This window comes from Metopolophium dirhodum, chromosome 9 (assembly GCF_019925205.1).
Source record: "Metopolophium dirhodum isolate CAU chromosome 9, ASM1992520v1, whole genome shotgun sequence".
In the NCBI taxonomy this organism is placed as follows: domain Eukaryota; kingdom Metazoa; phylum Arthropoda; class Insecta; order Hemiptera; family Aphididae; genus Metopolophium; species Metopolophium dirhodum.
Genome location: NC_083568.1, coordinates 13531065 through 13552361, shown reverse-complemented (window position 1 = coordinate 13552361; position 21297 = coordinate 13531065). Strand labels below are relative to the sequence as shown.

The 21297-nt window shown below is 27.3% G+C and overlaps 1 protein-coding gene across 13 annotated transcripts; it reads right to left on the bottom strand.

The window, feature by feature from the left end:
- Positions 1-1500: 1500 nt before the first annotated feature.
- On the bottom strand, positions 1501-21089 carry LOC132951612 (putative leucine-rich repeat-containing protein DDB_G0290503). 13 transcript variants are annotated; one of them, XM_061023418.1, is made up of 16 exons: positions 20705-21089; positions 20342-20451; positions 11810-12036; positions 11333-11749; positions 11189-11272; positions 9755-9900; positions 9501-9677; positions 7504-7725; positions 7187-7382; positions 6493-6550; positions 6314-6421; positions 5813-5893; positions 5376-5535; positions 4265-4338; positions 4124-4139; positions 1501-2332 (listed from the first exon to the last, which is right to left on the bottom strand). In XM_061023418.1, the coding sequence occupies exons 2-14, from the start codon at positions 20426-20428 to the stop codon at positions 4298-4300; spliced, it is 2004 nt and encodes a 667-aa protein (XP_060879401.1). In that variant the 5' UTR covers positions 20429-20451; positions 20705-21089; the 3' UTR covers positions 1501-2332; positions 4124-4139; positions 4265-4297. The 13 variants fall into 13 exon arrangements, with proteins under 13 accessions (XP_060879401.1, XP_060879406.1, XP_060879407.1 ...); XM_061023414.1 differs by having other exon boundaries at positions 1513-2332; positions 5376-5507; XM_061023420.1 differs by lacking the exon at positions 4124-4139 and adding an exon at positions 19509-19684 and having other exon boundaries at positions 1526-2332; positions 5376-5507.
- Positions 21090-21297: the final 208 nt, after the last annotated feature.

Below are 21297 nucleotides of genomic sequence, written 5' to 3'. Positions count from 1 at the left end.
GCAGTTTTCTTCAAAAATGAATTCTACTTAATGTATTATTAATAATAAAATAAATTATTATAATAGCAATACTTGGGGACATTTTTCGTATACAATGATTTATAGATTAATTCAAATTTAATATATGCTATACCAATTGGTGTTAAAACACCTACATTACAGCGACTTACTCAATGATGAGACACCAGATAGGCTCAAGTACTCAACAACTACTGTACAGTAGTGGTTACCTACAATATATTAACTTTTTTTCAATCATTTGAAATTTGTAACTTTTAAGTTGTAAGTAAGTACCTTCTTTTGAATAATTTTTAATATCTTTATATTGAACACCATAAACTTGATATCAATCTTTGCTTATGATTTTAGAATGGAAGATCTTATATTTAAGGTGTATTCAGCAGCTCAGGTTTTAAAGTAATTAAATGATAAAAATTTAAAAGTAGATACTATAGTGCCTAGGACTATAGGTCACAAGAAAGCTATAAGCTATATAAACTATTAGTTTAGGTTATTTTAACGAGTACAGGCTATTTAGAATTTGGTTGAATAACATAGGACATAGGTCACAGACAATAAAACAACAGTAATAGATTTTCAGGTTTTAGATAGCTGACTTTGTGTGCAAATTTATGATTGACAATATATATCTTGGAATCCCTGAATTTTCTTATGAACATTTTGGTAGTGGAACATACATCACCACTCACAACATCTAATGCACTGTGCCTATATTATTACCTACCTAAAGTTATCTACGTAATCATTTGTGGACAAATAATTCAGAAAATATGAAATCCAAATTGAATATGCATTGAATAAATTGCAGATATTTATAATTTAACTTAGTTTTTGTAGTTGTGTTTATTTATATTTTTTGAAATTATAATAAATGATCCATGAGGCATAATACCATTGAAAAATTCCATAGCATGATACGATAAAATTTTCAGCGTACTAGGCAGGGTTGGCAAAACCAGTTCTTCATAGAAAAAACTCAACCAGGTCTGATCAGTTTAATTGGAAAAATAACACAAGTTAAAAAATTTATGTATGACAAGGATTTGTCACCAAAACCTAGGTGGTCACCCATCTGGGAACTAGTGACACTAGACATGTGACTGAAGTCAAACACAGCACTACATTTACATAAATTTAAACAAATACCAATGCTTGTTTTGAAATGTTCTAAATATTTTAACCACTTAATATTATATTAGTCGAAAGAAAAATCATATTTTATATTCAAGGTATCAACAATTATTGATTTGTTTTTCAAATTCTAAAAATAAGGCAATAAATGTTTAAAGATATTTAGTGTTAAAAATTAAAATAATATTAATCAAGAGCTGAAAATACAGTACGAATAACATTTAATTTAACAAGGTATTGAGTGCAGAAAGCTATTGGTATAACAATAAAGTTAATATTGATTTATTTATAATGTAATATATATTTTTACATTGTTATAAAATAAAGCTAATCAAAAAGATCACAAAACTTGTACAGCTCTTAAGATATAAAAAGACTACCTAGCAGAAGAGCAGAACAGCTAAAAAAATAAAAACAGTAAAAATGAAGTCCTGGCATAATATTTCAAAGGAAATAATAACAGCTTTGAAATAAGGTTAATAAATAAAGTATTTTTATCTTATAATCACTAAGTACAGTAATTAAAAGAGTATAATAAACATTGACTCCTATATTTATAATACATAGGTAGGTATAATAAACTAAATATTTATTTATTTTTGTTTTAATAACATAACTATTGTTGGAAGTTTAATGTATTTAATGAAAACATTTTAAATATAAAATAATTATTATTTAAAGGAATAGGTAGGTCCCTTATGTTTAAATCATAATAATTTTATTCTAGAAAAATGTTATTGAATGTAACACAAACAAAATATATAATTCATATAAACAAAACAAAGATTGACTAGTTTGATTTTGGTAAAGTGGAAAAAAGATTACTTATTTTAAGCAAAAAAAACCCCCTCATTTAAGTTACATAAAAAATAAATAAATTATATATATATATATAAAGAACATAAATTGTACATTTGGAAACAAAACTTGTATATTACACGTGGACAAACTTATTAATTGTAAAAAATAAATGGTAATTTAAATTTTTGTTTTAAATTTAACTATTAATGGAACATTAAACATGGAATGTTTTTGTTAATACTGGTCGAAGAGAACGTATGTAAGGAATCAAACGTTCGGCAACGTACGTCCTGCGTCCATGAGAAATTTGTGCTTTAGCATGCCGATACGTATGCGATTGCCCGACACAGACTTTGATCTCTCCGTCATGTCACTGCACCTAAAAATGTATAACATCATTGTGTGTTTTTAATAATATGTGATAAATATTGGAATTTGTTTTTATAGAAATAATAATAAAACGATCAACAGGTTATTTATAGTATTTTTTTTACATTATAATAACAACAGTTAAACATAATTTTTCACTTCATTTGATACAAATTTTAAAGTAAAAATTATTTAAATTAAGTTATACTATATTATTATCATTGATACTAGAGAGTAGTGACTAAGCGTTTTTTATGTCTGTTATCATTTTTTTTTGTGTAGAGTGATCTTATCACCTCATGCTTATGTTTCAAGTAAATAATTAAAAGTAGATTGAACTTTAAAGAAGCCATTTTAATAGTTTTATATTTTCTTTACTCTCAAAAGTAGATTTTAAATAGTTTGGCAAAGTAACAGGTTTTCTTCCTCTATAATAATAATTATTATTTTAATTGTACATTTTAAAATTTATTTGAAATTAATAAAAGTATAAAAACTTTAGTCCAGCAAAAAGCATGTAATACTAACATAATTTCAATGATTTTTTTATTGATTTATAAAAATTTTATAATTACCAAATTTAAATTCTTATGTATTTATGTGTTAAAATGATTGACTCCTATATATAATTTAAAAAAATATATTTTTTTATCTAGAGTCAATGTAAGTAAATTATTTTTAATTAATTATTGAGAAGAATAAATTAAAAAAAAAAAATAAATATACAGTGTTAAGTCTTACACTTATGTTATATATTTTTTTTTTTACGGGAATTACTCTTAAGTTTTGTAGAATTGTCAGATTTTGATAACTATTTTTTCATCTGAAAGAAGATACTTCCTACAGCCTGCATCAATCTCTAATTTTGTATTTTATTTCCAATAATTGTATAAAAAAATTTGTAAAATTGACTTGATTTGTAATTTGACTTGGCTTTACTTTTTAATGGTACACTAGACTTTAGTACATTTATTTGAACTTTTTTTTTTTTTGAGATTTATAGGATTTTAAGTTTTAATATTTATTGTAATTTGTATTATAATAACTAAAAACATGTATTGTGAAAAGATTACTAAGGTTACTAAATTGTTTAATTTCTTTGTCTTTCACTACCATTGTTATTTTATATAATGTTAATTTATACACTAACATTTTTAGGGCAATACCCCGAGCCATTAAAATGGCAAATAATTTTTATCACACATTATGACAATATAACCACGAGATCTTAATTAAAATATTATTAGTTATTTGATAAACAATAATTAGATAAAAATTGGTTTTGTAAATCATAACATCGCTTAAATAGTGCAATTTACCATTATTTAAATTCAAAATGTATCTCGTCTTTAAAAAATGTGGAATAGACTACCATGCAATGTGGGAAGTAAATAATGGTTAGGTAGTTTAAAAAGTACTAACATGCATAAGTAATATATATGGTAACTACATATTAATGTTTATATGAAAAAAAGACCTACTACATTAATTAATTTATAAAGATTAATAAAGTAAATGAAGTATAAGTTTAAAATATTAAATTAAGGAAAATAGTAAATTATGGTATATTATAACATATAATAAAATATTTAAATCATTCATAATTTATTCCATTGACATTTTATACAAACCCTTATTCATTAATATCATTAAAAACAAAAACATTATAAACCTATGCTTAATCTACCTTCATGCTCATTTAAGAGTGGGTGCCAGATGGTCAAAGCATTATTATAGACAAGCAGAAATAATCGAACGCACACATTGCGAATAAACAAAACACCATGTCTAGTTTATCTACCTGTCCCAACGCGAAGCTATTGTTGACAGAAATCGCGTCATTGTTTGCATAAACACATAACATATATTCCATGTGTAAATAGTCATATATTTAATACAAATACAATATATAGGTATATAAATAAATTATAAAATTTGTTACCTTATTACAGGGCGACCATTTGCTTGTCCTTCTCTATCGAATGTGCATAATGTTGGAGCTGTGGTCGACCGACACTTAAAAAATCAAATAAATCAAATAAATATGTATAACATACAGGGACCATCCTCCAAGTATGCTCTGCTCATTCTAATTTTTCCTTTAAAAATGAATTAATTCATCAGTTTATAATTATAAAATATATTTAAAGACAATAATATCAAATTCTTGATATTTTATACTACTGTAGGAGTGTCTCGTAGCAATACAAACTTCTCTTTTTCAAACGAGAACTCTTAATTTTTATTGTTAATTATATCTAATGGATTCAAAAGTCAAACGAGTAGTTTCTCAGTTATTACTTATTAGAATGTTTATATATACTAAGGATGTAATAGTTCATAATATGGTTTTACAAAAATATAAAATAAATGTAATTTTATTGCATCTAGTTAGTTTAAGTTATTAAACTAAGACTAATATTAAAAATAAAAATGTTGACAGATATATATTTTCCTATCCTTAGTACACAAAGTCAAAAAACTCACTAACTACTAGTTCAAATTTTGATCTTGATACAACATATAGTTTTCAGAAAAAGGTATTCATTTAGTATGTGACCTACTAAGTGAAAATCGAGTTTAGTATGTGACCTATTATACCAAGACAATTATCTATATAAAGTACGGGCAATGTACAGGTACCATTCAATAAACAGGCAAGATACATTTTTGAAATTTTATAAATATACAAAAAGTGTATTGCTAAATATATTTTATAAATTAAATACAAATTTTTTATAATAATATAATTTTATGATATTTTTTGAATAGTTTTGACATATTGCTGTTATATTTATACTAAATGAATACCCAGAAAATTATCCTCTAAAAAATTTACAGTATTAACCACCTTTCTCATTTGAAAAATAGATGTTTGTATACAGGATGGACATAAGTATTCCCTAAGTAGTACAACAAATATCAAAATTTGAAAATAAGATCCTTAAGAAAATTTAAAAATTCTAAAAATTAGATTTTAACTGCATAGTTGAAAAAGAAGGGTGAGCATGCATGGTGAATTACCCTGTATAAACATTATTATAATTACATACTCTGTCTGTTTGAGTGGCAGCATTTCGGGTTTCTATTGTTGTTATTGATGGCCGTGGTCGTTGGGCTATCTGTTCGTTGAGCATTTGAATAGTACGGTCCTTCTGTTCCATTTGTTGGGCCATATAAGCTATCTGAAACGGACGATCCGCAACTCAGCTCCTGATCAAGGAAAATGCATACTTGTCTCCGAAACGCAATGGGATATTTAAAAATACATATTTCCCTCATATTTAAATTGCTTAGCATTAAAATAATCATGCAAATCATGCTTCTATCTAAGTATTTTCTATTTGATGAGGTGTTTTAAAATGAAAAACAAGACACATTTTGAATTAATTAATTAAAGTTTAAAACAGTGACTAGTTATTTTGAAAATAAATGGAGACATGTACCTATCTATATGTATAATAATAAAATATTAAATAATTTAACCAACCTGTTGTTTCAAATCCAAGATTTGATTCTCGTAACAGCAATGAACTTCCTGGTCTTCTGGGTAGGTTATATCTTGCTTGTCCTAGAATTACACACAAATCACATTCTATAGAAGAATATAAGATAAAAAATAATATTGTGAATGTCGAATGATGATCCTTAAATAATTCAGTTAAAGGACATAAGATTAATGGTTTTTCAACCTTGACAAATAGTTATAAATAAAAATCTTAAAATAGACCTTGGAATTTTAAATGATCACTAATGTTTTTATTATTTATTTTAAATAGACGTAATCTATTTTTAAAATCTATTTTTAAAATTTTTTTTATTTAAACTATGTTATAGTATCTTATAATAATATGTATGCTGGTATTTAGTATTTACTAAAATATGTTATTTGAAAAATTATTTATTGATCAGTCGTTATTATATATTATAATCAATAATCATTATCAAAGATTAAAAACTTGTAAATAATTAAAAATATTATTAAAATTACCTCTATTAGGGCACGGTTTAGTTCGAATAGCATGTTCTTGATACTCGCTATGTCGTCCGTTACCTCTCGAAACCGATCGAAGCTCATTAGCACATCCCCATTGCTGCCCTAATAACCACTTCAAAATTACTCAAAATTGTCAATACCGCCCACGAATTGAAATTAAATTTCCTACTTACTTTAGAATCCGTTTCATCTTTGACTGGAACTTCGTCTTTGAGTGAACTACTACTGTTTCTAAAAGGTTAAATATAAAAAATTGTGTTAGCAGGTAATAGGCATATTCGATTTAAGTATTATATTATCCTTTTTTCGTTGTACATTTAATTTTAATTTTACTAGCTTTAGACTAATTTTACCTTTTAAACACTCGTTTAGACCTGTTAAATGCTTTTATCATTTCGAAATTTTAACACGAATAATGGAAATTATGCATTGAGTACTTTTTTTATAGTTTTAAATTCGATGTGTTTGTGAAATGGCTAAAAAGAAAACACGTAAGGAGAAAGGTTTGATCCTATCTTATTAAAAATTGAGGATAAAATAAGTGACGGGAAAACAGACTACACAGTGTATGGTTAACCGGTTTAATGACTCAGATGCAGGCAGTTGCGGAACACTCTACACTGCTATAGGTACGTTACACGTCCAAGGTCATTAACATTGCCTCTCTTTATTCATATATAACAATGAAATATTATTTCCCCCCACCTAATATTATCAATTTTTTACTCATTTATCCGTGTATACTGTGTACTGTACTACGCTTAGGATATAGTACATTACATTACTACTCCTCTACACTGTACACTGTTGTTATGTAATTACATACATGTAAACCATGTAAATACGTAATTATTATTCAATACCCACCTCGGAGATGTCAAAGATTTCCATTCATTAAATGCGTTTTGTTTGGTACTCTCCAGTGTTTTCAATAGGTCTTCATTATCAGGATCGACCAATTTATCATCTGTTTGATCATAGTCAACATCAAGCATCAGATCGTCAGAGTTGAGACTCTCACTTAAGGACCCATCAGCACTTAGTGATCTTCTCAAGGATTTAGCTATAATTGGGAAAAATAATACATATAATCATCATAAAATTATAATTAAACTGTCCGACTATGTTGTGCTTTTTATTTAAATTTTAAATATTTAAAAGTAAATAAATCTATAAATAATTACATTTTTTGTTACAACTGGAATGGTTTCCAAGTCGAAATATAGCATCATCAATATCTTCTGTATTGCAAGACTCTGATGGAGGCCCACTAAACATAAGTGCTGGTTGATCAGCTATCTCATCATCAAAAAAATCTCTAGTGTCTGATGAAAAAGAACCGGATTTAGAGATATTGCACCGCAAAATTGGTGACATACTGTCACGTTTATCATTATTTGTAGATTCTGTAAGTTTAAATAGAATTTTACTAATTTCATGTACATTACATAATACATAATACATGTAAAAAATATATTAAAAAAACAGCACCAAAAACACAATCTGGTATAGAAGTAATAGCATTTATCTGTATAACCGGCTTTTTTTTTTACATTAAAGACAATTGTATAATAAATATAAAAAGGATTTCATAATTTTTAAAAAGGTACCTTAATATTTTTATCAATACAATTATAATTGTCTATATAAAACAGGCAGGATATAAATTATTTTCTAACTAAAATGTCAGTGGTTCAAACAAACCTCCCAGAATGATTTGAAATATTATTTTTTTGATATTGCCATAAAATATTATTATTTTTTACCTTTTTTTACTTATACCCCTCCTAACCTCTTGATTTTTTTCTTGTGCCTCATGGCAAATTAACTGTATTACATTGAGTAAAAAAATTATATTCCCTTCGCATTCTTTGTTAGATATCAAATTTTCTATGACTACTAATAACTTTAATTCTTATTTAAAATGGAAAGGATAAAATTAAGATTAACACAAATTTTAAGAGATTACAATAATGTAATCAATAATTCAGTTAGATCATTAATTTCATAATATTGGAAAATATAAATATTATTTTAACAAAATATTAGAATTTAACCATTTTTAAAATAATAGCCTTATTGTCAATATATTTGATATAATATTACTGAATGGTTCATTACAAAAATGTATGCAACATTTAAAATAAAAATAGAAAATATTCTATTGAGTAAGTAATTTTAAATATAATTCTTTGTTTAAACCACCTAAAACAGGGTGAATAGAAATACTTATGAACTTTGAAGTATCATAAAAACATTCTTATTTGAGCTTTATAGATGAACAATACAACAAAATATTGACCTCATCGAGCATTTAAAGTATGTATATTCAAATTGTTTTTATGTTTAACAAATTATTTAATATATTATTTTATGTGTCTTATTTATATTTCCCTGAAAGATGGTGTCAATAGAAACATTTGTTTTTTTCTATTTTACTAACTGAAGGGTAGATAGAAACAATTATTGAGATTTTTAAAAATGAAGAGAACAAAATTGTCAATTAAAAACTTTTTTTTGTATATTTTTAACTTAAATATTTCAATTGAAAAAACAAATGAGCAAAAATGAAAGTAAATTTGCAACAATTTTTCCTTGATTTCTTGAAAACCTCATACTATGTGTTTATGCTCACTGTTTTTTTTTTATCTTAAAAAAGTGTTGACAAAAATGGATTTATTTTTTTACAATTTGACCAATATAATACATATGTTTGAATCATTACAATTGTGTTTTTATTCACCCCTAAAATGGCAAAAGTCAGAATAACCTATATATTTGAATGATTATTATTTTTTTTTTTGTAAACAATGCTTAAATTTATTAAACTATATTTAAAATAGATTATAACAAGGAAAATGAGAATTTTTATAATATTTTCATGGTAACAAGAACTGTTGATTTTAGGATAATTATCAATAATTGTTGTTTTTCAATGTTTAGCCGTATGGTGGTATAAATTAACAGAGCGTGTAGAGTTCATCAAATTTCGTACTATTGTGTACTCAGTTTAATGAATGTTTCATATTGATAACACGAATATTCGGTCAGGTTGATATCAAAGTAATAACTTTCCCGATTTTGTATCTATTAACCCTGTTTTACTGTCCTTATATTGTATACAATTTTCATATTAAATTTATTGTCCTACAGATTTTTTTTTTACCATAATTTAATATACCTGTTTTACTATGTGGAAATTCAGCTGACTCAGATTCAGTGGGACTTAAACATTCATCATCTGGTGATGTTTCATCTTCAATTCTTATTGTAGAAGACATAGCAGCTAATGTGGCAAAAGTTGTGTCTTCGATATTCAGTAATACATCACGTAATGATACAGACATATCAACATTGGCTATAAAAAAAAACAAATCATTAAAAGTCTATATTGAAACTATATTTATTTAATTATACATAATTGTATGAAAATACCAAATTTATTATCAATGACATTTATTTTATCTTTCATTTCTGTGAACTCTTCTACTGCTAATGCTTCGCCAGGTCCATATTCTTCATCACTACATGTAGTATCTTTTCTATCAAATTGTTCAGTCTTTTCTTTTACAAACTCCTCTCTATTGAAAAATACAAAATAAATGATTTTACTAATTAGTAGCATGATAAACATTTATAAACCAAAATGCACAACATAAATATACAACCCAGTACCTTGCCAAAATATTGAATAAAAGAAAATTATTTATGAAGAATTATAATAATAAATAAATTAAAATATAATATTATTCTTATTTTCGGGTATGATTGACAAACAAAAAAATGCTATTGGATGCAGTTTTTCCAAATGATCAATAATTGTTACAAAAATTAATATTCGTTTAGGTACATAAACTACTATGGGCAGCAGTAAAGAATACTCGATCATTTATTAGTATAAAATTATCAACAAGTTTCCAGTTCCCACTTGTCAGAATGAATTACTCAGAAATACCAAGCACATTCAGATTATGACAAATATTGATTTTGATTGCATCCCAAACTGGCCTGCTTATCTTATTATAATAACACTATGGTTAGGGAAATAAGACACTAATAACTTACTTGAAATTCAAGAATATAACTGATTTAAAATATATATTATTTTTTATATTTAACATTTTTATTTTCTGCTATTTTTTTTTGTTTTTAATAACTAGCGAGGCAGTGAATTGAGATATATTATGACTTACAGGAAATGGGGTAAAATATTTGTGCCCTACCTACTCTGAACCCTATCAGACATTAATGTTCCCACCTCACTTCAACACTGCCCATGCAATTAGTTTAAAAACACAAATTGAAGACTAAAACTTGATACTAAAAACTACAATATAGCTTACCATAATCTACCCGCCAAACCAACCATAAAAATGTTAACCATGACACTAAAATTATATTTATACTATATAATATTAATGTAAATATTGTTATAATTTGTTAATTTAAAGTAAAACATATAATTATTGTTTCAAAGGGCCATGCCTATTTAAATTATAAAAATAAAGAAATATCTCTTTCACTATGCCACTGACTGTATTAGTATATCCATTTAAGAGGATGTCAGTGCACTATTTGTTTTCTCTCTTTGGCCTATGCAAAACATAACAAATTTTTGTTCAGTAGAACTAACCTTATGTTGTTAATTAAAAATTGAGTGAATTTATCTACTATATAACTTAAAGTTTAAAAAAAAAATTATGTATGTTGGATTTCTTACATAGATCAATTTGATCATTTCAGTCTAATCTTAAAGCCAATAATACAAAATTTGTTTTGCTGAAGAAATTTGGTATGTTCTGCATTAACCAAAGAGAAACAAAAAGTTGACTGACATCCTCAAAAAATTAACGTGTTAAATCCATTTACTTGTCGTGTTTCTCTTCATAACTGCTTAAATCTGAATCGTCATCAGACGATGTCAAATGTTTCGAAGATGAACTTGACACTTGTCTATTTAACATAAAAAATTTCCAATGAAACATAAATAATGTAAGTATATTAACTACTAACCTTAAATATTTATTAGCCCGTTCTCTAATTAAAGAACCTTTAGCATTTGAATTTATTGTTAGCCTTGATGGTCTATTAAAAGCAATTACTTCAGTAAATTCAACAGAGTCAGTTAACTTTCGGATGGTCACTCCTTGTTGCATTTGTTTGATTGCTTCATTCTTTAGTCTCATGTTGGCAGCTGTTTTGGCATTTTTATCGGGACTTTTGGATACTTGATATCTGATTGGAATTTGAGGCCTAGGTAAATGACTAGAGGTAACTCTGGACACAGCAATTTTTGTTCCACTTGAATAAAGTTTAGGAATTTCCCTTTTTTGTGGTTCAGATTGACTTCTTCTTTCCACTTCTATTTTTTTTGTTGTTACTTGTGTTGTGGGTTGAACAAGTTTTGTTGCTGGTTTACAAAATCCAAACCTATATAAAAAAAAAAAATTGGTCACTGAGAAAAGGCAGTTCAATAGTAAGGTAACAAACCTGTTGGGAGAAGGTGTATTACTTTTAGGTATACTTCTTGAACACTTTCCCGTAGGTGTTGACATTGGTTTGGGTAGCATTTTAGATTCAAAATTGTTTGGCTTTTCAACCAATTGAATAGGAGCTGATATTGGTCTGATCTTATTGGTTTGTGTGGTCTTTTTGAATCCAAAAGATGATGCTAATCCTTTGGTTGCTGGTATCTGCTTTTTTTGGTATTGATTAGCCTAAAATAAAATGCACAAGGCAATAATTTAACTGTACAACTTTGATGATAATATAATATTATACAAGTGTGAGAAATATTATGCAATACACTGGAACACCATATGGTCATGGATGTGTATATTATAGGCATGAGTTATTGTAAACATGAGGCCATTCCCGTTCCCTATTCCATAAGAGAGAATTAGATTAGCAAGTCACTGTGACACTGTCAATGACCTCAATTATGTTTTAATAATTTAATAAGGGCATACTAAATATATTTGTCATTTATTAACTACAAACTAGGCTTGAAGTAAATTGTATATATAAGGAAAGTGTAACTAGGTGAACTTGACTACATTATTATACCATTAAAACAATTTACCTAAACTGTATTTTATAAAAGCAATTTAAACTAGTATTAATTAAGAGGATCAAGGGCATAAGCACAGTATTTATCAGTGTTCAAATTGTTATATTGTGTTTTATGGCTTAAAAAATAATAAGAAAAAGAACATTATTTTTTTTGTTTAATAAATACATATTGGTATCTATATTTGCTAAGTCTGTACTTAAAACTGTTGTGATGTATAATTAATATAGCTATAATTGTATTTAGTATATTTCTAAATACTAAACTATTTTATAAAACATTTTTCTCAGAACGATAATTTTTTCTTTATTGGATACCCGAGTAGTCAGTATACTTTTATTATATTTTTAAAGTTAGCAAAATAAATTAAAGTTGTGAATTTGTATCATTTTGGCCTTAGGGAGATGTTAACAATTACATAAAAAAAAAACCTAGTAGGTTCGAATATTTAAAAACGTTGCATTTGTTTACGATGTTTGGCTATCCGTCCATTCCATATTTTATACGTCTTATTAGTTATTACTTAATAGTTATTACATATACCAAAATGTGCGAATTTGTATTTTTTTTTTTTTTTTTTTTTTTTTTTTTTTTTTATTGAGTAACCCGCGGCAACATAGGCCATTGGGTGTGGGGAGGGTACTGTAGGTTTTATATTGGGTAGGTTTGGTAGGTTTTATATTGGGTAGGTTGGTACACGTGTGTGTTGTGTTTGGCAGAATTTCTAATGGGGCACCCGTAGGTTTCTGCCGTGCCCCGGGGTGGGGGGATGGCGGCACTTGTTCTCCGGACACCGTGACTTGCACGGAGAAAAATGCCGCCCAGTGGTCGAGGATCGAACTCGGACCGGCTGTGCCGAATCCGTCGCGTTATACCGCTCGGCCACCTCGTCCCCCGAATTTGTATTTATTTAGTACCTTATACCTATATGCACCTGTAGACTGTATAAATAATACAAACACTACATTCGAGCTTATATAACTTTCATAAATATATATCACGTAGAAATAATTTTCAGTATACATTTTATGCTATAAAACTAAAACTTTTTCAAAACCACTAAAAAATCTACTAAACATATTAACTAAGAATATATGCTCGATGAACCTCATTCTTTAAAAAACCTAGAAGAATAAAGCATATTTTAACCAAGATACGCAATTAAAATGACAGATATACAACCAATTTTCACATTTAAATCGATAATACACGGTATATTATAGACCGCTAAAATTGTTTTCTCATAACAAAATTTCCGTATAAATTAATTACAAGCGTTGCGAACGAAACAAAATTGCCAAATACCGGAATGACTGTTCCGACTGATTAATGTAATACTATATATTATAGATACCTAAGCACCTAACATCATCATGAACCGGATAAAAAAAAACAAACTAGAAAGTAATGTTCACAACTCACAATAACAGAAGTATTATTATGTTCACAAAATTACGAAATCATTTTAGATTCTGACCGGAGCAATGTATGATTTAACAATGATGATGTTTTTTTTTTGTGTGTCTTCATCACCGTCTGGGGTAGTAAAACTGCTTCGATTTGTTTCAACAGTATCTTGTACGATGGGAAAGTGAATCTAGTTGCTGCATTCGGAAGGTTAATATTTAAAATTCCCAATATTTTTCAAAAGTGCAGGGAAAAACAAAATAAAAATTAAGGAAAAACGAGAATTTTTACAATTTTATTCGTTGGGTCAAAAAGTTTGAAAATGTAAGACAAGGTATTATGAACATTAAATTTATTAACCTAATAAATTGTTACAAAGATAGTTGAAAAATATTAAAAATACATAGAAATACATTATACATTTTTTTTAATAAACCTCAGTTTGAATTTTAACAGAAGTAAAAAATACGAAAATGTGCAAATTATTTTGAATTAAAAATTCCTAAATTTTTTTCTTTTTAAATTTAAGATTTTAAAATATAATACAAGATTCCTTAAAATGTTGTCTACCATTATCAAAAAAAAAAATCAAATTAAATTTCTATGAGCGTTTGAAGTTTAAATTTTTACAACATTGAATATTCACTCGATTTATCAAGTACCAATTTTCTTATTTTGTTATAATACAAAAACAAATATTCGTAGACTAATATTCAATTCCTATACTTGATAAAATATTCAAAATATTTTGACTGTTTTCAAGCTGTTTACGGTCATTTAAAATTTAAAATGTATTGATTTTATAATGATGTTTTCTTTTTAATTTTTTATTTTTGTGTCATCACCTTTTAGGACAGTAAAAATGCTTGGATTTTCTTCAACAGTAACTTTTCTGATAGGAAAGTTCATTTAGTTGGTCCTTGTGGGAGGGGGGGGGAACGACGTGAAAAACAAAAGAAATTTTAAGGAAAAAAGAGAATTTTTACGCAAAATCTGTTTTTGAGATAATCGATTTTGGTTTTTGGTGCAACTCTAGAACAAATGACCGTAGGTACATACAATTTTGACTGAATGTTTATAGTAGCATTTTCTATGCACCATAACATTTTCCAAATATTTTGACTTATTTTGAGCTGTTTACGGACATTTTCAGTTTCCATTTTTTTTAGTTTTTTTTTCTATAAATATCAATAACATTTTATTTATTAGTTAAAAAAGCTTGAAAATTTGATAGAAGGCTCCTAGGTTATTGTTTCAAAGGCAGATGAAAAAAATTAAAAGTTAAAAATCCAGTCACAATTTTTTTTATAAGCATTTAAAGTTTAAATATTGACAAAATACGTAAAAATGACGAAAATTTGCAAATTATTTTGAGTTAAAAATTCATAAAAAATTTTCTTTTTAAATGTGAAATTTGAAAATTTAATACAAGATTTCTCGTACATTTGTCTACCTTTATCAAAATAAAAAGTCTACAAGAAAGTCAAATTCAATTTTTATGAGCGTTTGAAATTCATATTTTTACATTTGATATTTACTCGATTTCTCATGTGACGATTTCTTTATTTTGTTGTAATTAAAAAATGAGACTGTAAATACTTGAAAATTTCACTGAATGTTTATATTAGCCTTTTTTATACTCTATACAATTTTGAACTGTTTACGGACATTGTCAGTTTTCAATTTTTTTAGTTTTTTTTTTTATAAGTATTAATAAAATCTTATTTGTTTGGTAAAAAAGCGTGAAATGTAATGCAAGGCTCCTAATATATTGTTACAATAGCTGTTAAAAAATATAAAAATACATAACCACAATATTTTTATAAGCATTTAAAGTTCGAATTTCGACAAAATTTATAATAGTTAAAAATATATAAAATGTTAAACTTTTATAGTTAAGGATTGAAAATTTAAAACAAGGTTCCACGTAAATAGGTTATATATAAATTACTTTATTCACAATAATATCATAAAATAGACTTAGTAATATCCTAGGCTGACTGACTGTCTTCGCTTAGAATCGTTTTTCTTATACAATGATATATTTTATGTTTGAATTCAAATTTAACACCATCCATTACAGTGACCAACTTGTAACCTACTGTACAGCAGAGCGACACCCACTTGCCCACCTTTTTTAATTTAAAAGTGATTTTGTAGTCAAACATTTTTATAATGTTCTACTCTTATGGCTAAATATTGAAAATGTTAAAGAAGGTTTCACGTAAGTAGGTTTTTTTGTAACCGTAGAATCTCAAAAATATAAAAACAGTTTTTTTATGTTCAAGTTTGGACGAAATTACATATTAAAAAACCAAGAATAATGATTTTAGTTATTTTTTAATATTAATTCAATTTATACCGGATACCGTATTAATAATAAGTAATAACAATATACCTAACTAATATAATATGAAATATCCACACTGACAAACAATCTCCGGTCAGAATCGTTTTTCGTATACAATGATATTATATACCATCCATTATACAATGTCCTACTTGTAGCCTACTGCATACCTTTTTAATTTTTATCTATTTTTAATTTTTTTTTTAGTATATTTATATCAAGTTTCTAATCCAATAACAATACGTATCACATGTCCAGTGTCCACACATCATCATATTTTATTAACTGTTAATGCAACTATCGTGCAATATTCCAATGATTATATTTAATATAAATAAACTATGTATATATATAGCCATATAGGCCGGGTTGCATAAACGTTCTGTAACGACTAAAAGATCAGTGTTAAGGGGATTCTTCCATACCGTGATTTTCTGTTTTTGTTTAACACACACGTGACATAGGATTTTTGACGGATTCTTTGCCAAACATATCAATTGATCTAACGAAGTGATGAGAATTCTGAAAACAGATTTGAATTCATCGTCAAGTTTACTTGAAATCAACTTTCCCATAATTTTGAGTTTTTGATTTTAGCTTCTCCAAAAATTGAAATACAAAAATGTTTAAATACTCTTTTTTAATATGACGTTTTCTGGAATTTGGGGGATATTATCAAAAATGAGGGAAAGTCAATTTAAAGTAGACTTGACGACAAATTCAAATCTGTTTTCAGAATTCTTATCGCTTCAATAGACCAATTGGAATGTTTGGCAAAAACACGTCTAAAATACTATGTCGTGCGTGTGTTAGACAAAAACATAAAATCACGGTATCGAATCCCCTTAACGGGCCTGTAAATAAAATTAGGTGTTGTTTGAACGCTTGGTAAAGTTACCGGCTCTGTAACCAGACCTATGATCGGATTTTGGATTATAATATGACAAATCACAAGATAATAAACATTGCAATGCAGTAATGATTTAATATTTATATTGTAAAAATAAATTGAAAATAGTGACATAATAATATTATATTTAATACAATCAATTATTTGTTGTACATTGTCAATTATAATAAATCTATTCAGTTATGGCAGATTTCAAAATTAAAAATAGTCGTTGGATTTTTGAATGAGTTGTGAAATAAAGATTTTAAAATTAAAAAACAAATAATTTAACCATCACGATCAATACATGAATGTACCTATACCGTGCATCTGCAAAAACTGGGTACACTCTATAACTCAGTTACTTACTTACATTAGTACATTGCTCAGTTTCCTATACATATTTTAGAATTCTGTCTGCGGGAGATTAATAATCTAATAGTCTAGTTTCGCGTCCCGCAAACAGAATTCAAAAATATGTATGGGTGCTGAGTAATATGGGTAATTTAATTATACAGTGTACACTGTTTTCGCGCACACACAGTACTATAAGTCTATAACTACATAAAACAGAAAAAAATATCGATAATTACATGAACATTTTCAAAGTGACAATTACTATACAACTTAAAAATCACCACTAACTATAACAGATAATATTCTTACTTCTAATTTGATAATAGGTCAATTCTCTTTATTATTAAAGTTTATACCACAAAATTGGACTGCTGAACATAAATTAGATGCGTTACAACGTCATAAATTAATTGCAAGACATGGCACAATGCGTGCGGGTGTGGCATTTTCCTAAGATGATGTCAGCATTAGTTTTCTCTCTGACCAACGCGCAAATTTGGGTCCAATAGAGAACCAATATTGTGTTGTTTGCTTTAATATTAGAGTGAATTGATCAATTAGCAAACTTAAAGTTGAGAACATTGTCTATATTTATGAGTTAGATTTTTTAGATATTTAAATTTGTATGCAAGTTATAAGTACATATATAAAATATTACAATTTAAAAAAGTTCATTCATCGCTACATGTCATATCGTAAAAAGCCAACGTACAACGAAAGACAATGTGCTTAACTCAAAGTTTAATACTATTTTCACTCAAACATTAAAACTTACAACACAAGATTAACTTAATGTAAATTTACCATATTGTGCATGGGTCAGAGAAAGAAAACAAAAAAAGTTTAGTAATTTGACTTTAGTATAATGTACTCATTGATGTTACTAAAGGTTTTAACTTCCCCTAAATGTTTATAATTTTAAAAGCTAGTTTGGACAATTTTGTTTTATAAAATATACTATTTATTAATACATTACTAAATTACTATACAGTATTAATTTATTTTGGACTATAGTATATCCCAGAATGTTTGACTTAGATGCGCCAATCTAAGGTAGTAGACGGAAATAAACGAAAACAAACACGGTATGTATCTTATTCGTGTATTGACTACTTATTAATAAATCATAATCTATTGCACATTTAAAAAAAAAAAATTCCGATTTAGATTTAATAATATTACCATTATTTTGCAGAGATATTTTGAAATATTTTCTTGAAGTGTCTTGTCTAATGCAAATCTGATATGTACATAATATTATGCAACATGGTTTAACAATATCACCTTAATATGTATTTAGTATTTACTACTGCAGTCTGCAATGCTATTTATAGGGAATTTTAACACAATAATATACGGAAAAATCAGTGTCAAAGCTGTCAACAACAATTGATTTATTGCTCGATAAGTTATATTTTAAGCTTTTCAATAAACTATCACGTATGATTCATTTATCTTATTTTAACGTGTGATTTTACAATGTGCGCGTTTATAAAATAATGTAGCACACTTTGTTTAATATTATCAACCGAAATATCGTATTAAAATGTTGTTATTTATATTTTATTTAGAATGTTTTTTTGATTAAATGCAATCATTTGATTTTTAAATGTAATGAGTCATTTAGCAATAAAGAATGCATGCACATTAGAAATAAATAGTATAGAAACAACGCGAAAATATACATCCACTGCAATCGAATACCTATTATGAACGCCCGGGGGGTTGGTAAGGTGGTATATGCATGCAACTACTGGACATGCTCAGTAGATTGGATCAATACCGAGTTCTAACCACGCTGAGGAGGGTAGAAATGATCTCGGAAAAAGGATGATGTGTCATCATTATTTATTTTTATTTTTCTGTTTCCCCCGACAACAAAAAATGAAAATATTTCAGTATCAACGGAAACAAAACTTATGATATAAATAACTTCTCGATTTTTTTTAATATTGTTAACTGTGGAATTACAGAATAAGACAATGTTGAATAAGGAATGTTAGTAATAATATAATATATATGTACATAGTACATATATATATATACATAGCTGATTAGCATATTAGATAATGCCATAACGGATTAGTTGCAATATTTATTTGGTTTGTTGATGTACCTGTAATTTAACTTATTTGGCTTTATTGCTTTAATAAACACTTGAAAATATGAAAGTCACCAAGGAAATTTTTTTATAGAAAAGAATAAACTCTTCTATTATTACGTTGTTTTCTTCACTTTCTATTGTTTATCAAGTTGACACATGTCTTCAGAACAAAAACCTTGAAATGTAATCTGTGAAATGTTAGTTAAAAAGATAAAACTGAATATTATACTAGAATTTCAATGATTCATTCACAAAGGATAATGAAACCCATACCAACTGATATTATATTAGTATGCTTAAATGAGTATATTGTTTTGTATTCATATAAACATGCTTTATAACAATGGTTATAAATTATAATAACTCAAACGATTACAAAATATATAATGTTGTAACTTGTAACGTGTAATGATGATACAATAAAATTAACAGGAAATTATTTTAAATATCAATAGAATAATATTTTAAATTGTCAGATTTAATAAAAACGGAAAAAATGTATACATAAATGTTATATGTTATGTACCCAATGAAATAATTTGATATTTTGTATAACTTTGGAAAATATAAATTGTTTATAACACCAAAATCATATATAATTTACATTAATAGAGTAACACAAGTTGGCAGTTATTATAAAATATAATGTAGTAAGGTACCGTATAGTATACCTACATTATATTGTATTACACACACATATATTATGTTTTCGTATAAAAATTATGGAACGAATATTAAAACTTTCAACCACATTGTAAATTTGTAACTTAAACAGACTTATTATTCGTCTCTTTTACGAACGCCTCAAGAGACGTGAAAACGAAAAATAGTATTATTACTCTTACATTGCTGGATGGCAGGAAGCTCATGATGGGTAGTAATTTTTTTTTGTGTACAGCTTTAGACGTACTTTTGCTCGAATTACATCCCATAAATATCCAAAGAATCGCTCAAACTACAATAAACAAAAATAATTTAAAAAAAAAAAAACATTAATTGAGTAAGGTATATCAACAACAATAATAGGAAGCGATTCGCAATAATTATAAAAACAAGTTTGGTGAATTTTATAAATAGTGTAGGTACTGAAATCAAATGATTAAGACCAACCAAGTACAGCATAGATTGCACATGGTCACAGAATTCTGCATCAATACTCTAGTATAATTTATATTTTTTTTTATACTACGAAATATTAAAATAAGTACCTATTATATTATGTATGGCACGACCGAGTAAATATGTAGTTATTATTATTTGCGACGGGTTTAATCGAATTATTTGTGCGATGATAACAATATAACAATACGCACAACCGTTCAAGGTCTGAACGCAAGTTAATTTCGATGTATCCGACACATTTCGGATCGTCCGCCACACTGCATATTATAATAATCGATCGCGCACGTCTATTTTCGTCTATTTATCCCGACGAGCGAGTGTTGGGAGACGACACACACGACCGACAAGTCCGGACCGGCAGACGACTCGATTCGACGGCTACTACCGTACTAAACCACTATGGCACTAACTACTCAGTAACTAGGGATAAGGTACCAAATAATTAATGAATAGTAAATACAAATCGGCGCAGACAGATCGACTGCAGACGACGATGACGTTCGGTGAGGCGCGGCGGTGGGGTGACGATTACGCAAAAGAGGGAGTGTGCCGCACTACAGACTGGTGCCGCCACATACGCCGTGATCGAAATCGCGTCGCCCCGTCGATGTTTTCCGACACAAGTTGCGCGCGCGGAGTGTGTGGCGCACGGTCTTATCTCTTATCAGCGTTTATCAAT

Bases quoted from the DNA above. Each gene is read 5' to 3' on its own strand.
- LOC132951612 (XM_061023412.1), bottom strand. From the start codon at position 20,428: ATGGGATGTAATTCGAGCAAAAGTACGTCTAAAGCTGTACACAAAAAA. The intron at 9,678-9,754 runs GTATTTTCATAC...TTTTTTTTATAG, and splicing joins TGTCATTGATAATAAATTTG to CCAATGTTGATATGTCTGTA. The intron at 4,339-5,375 runs GTATGTAATTAT...TGATTTTTTAAG, and splicing joins CTGCCACTCAAACAGACAGA to TGTCGGTCGACCACAGCTCC.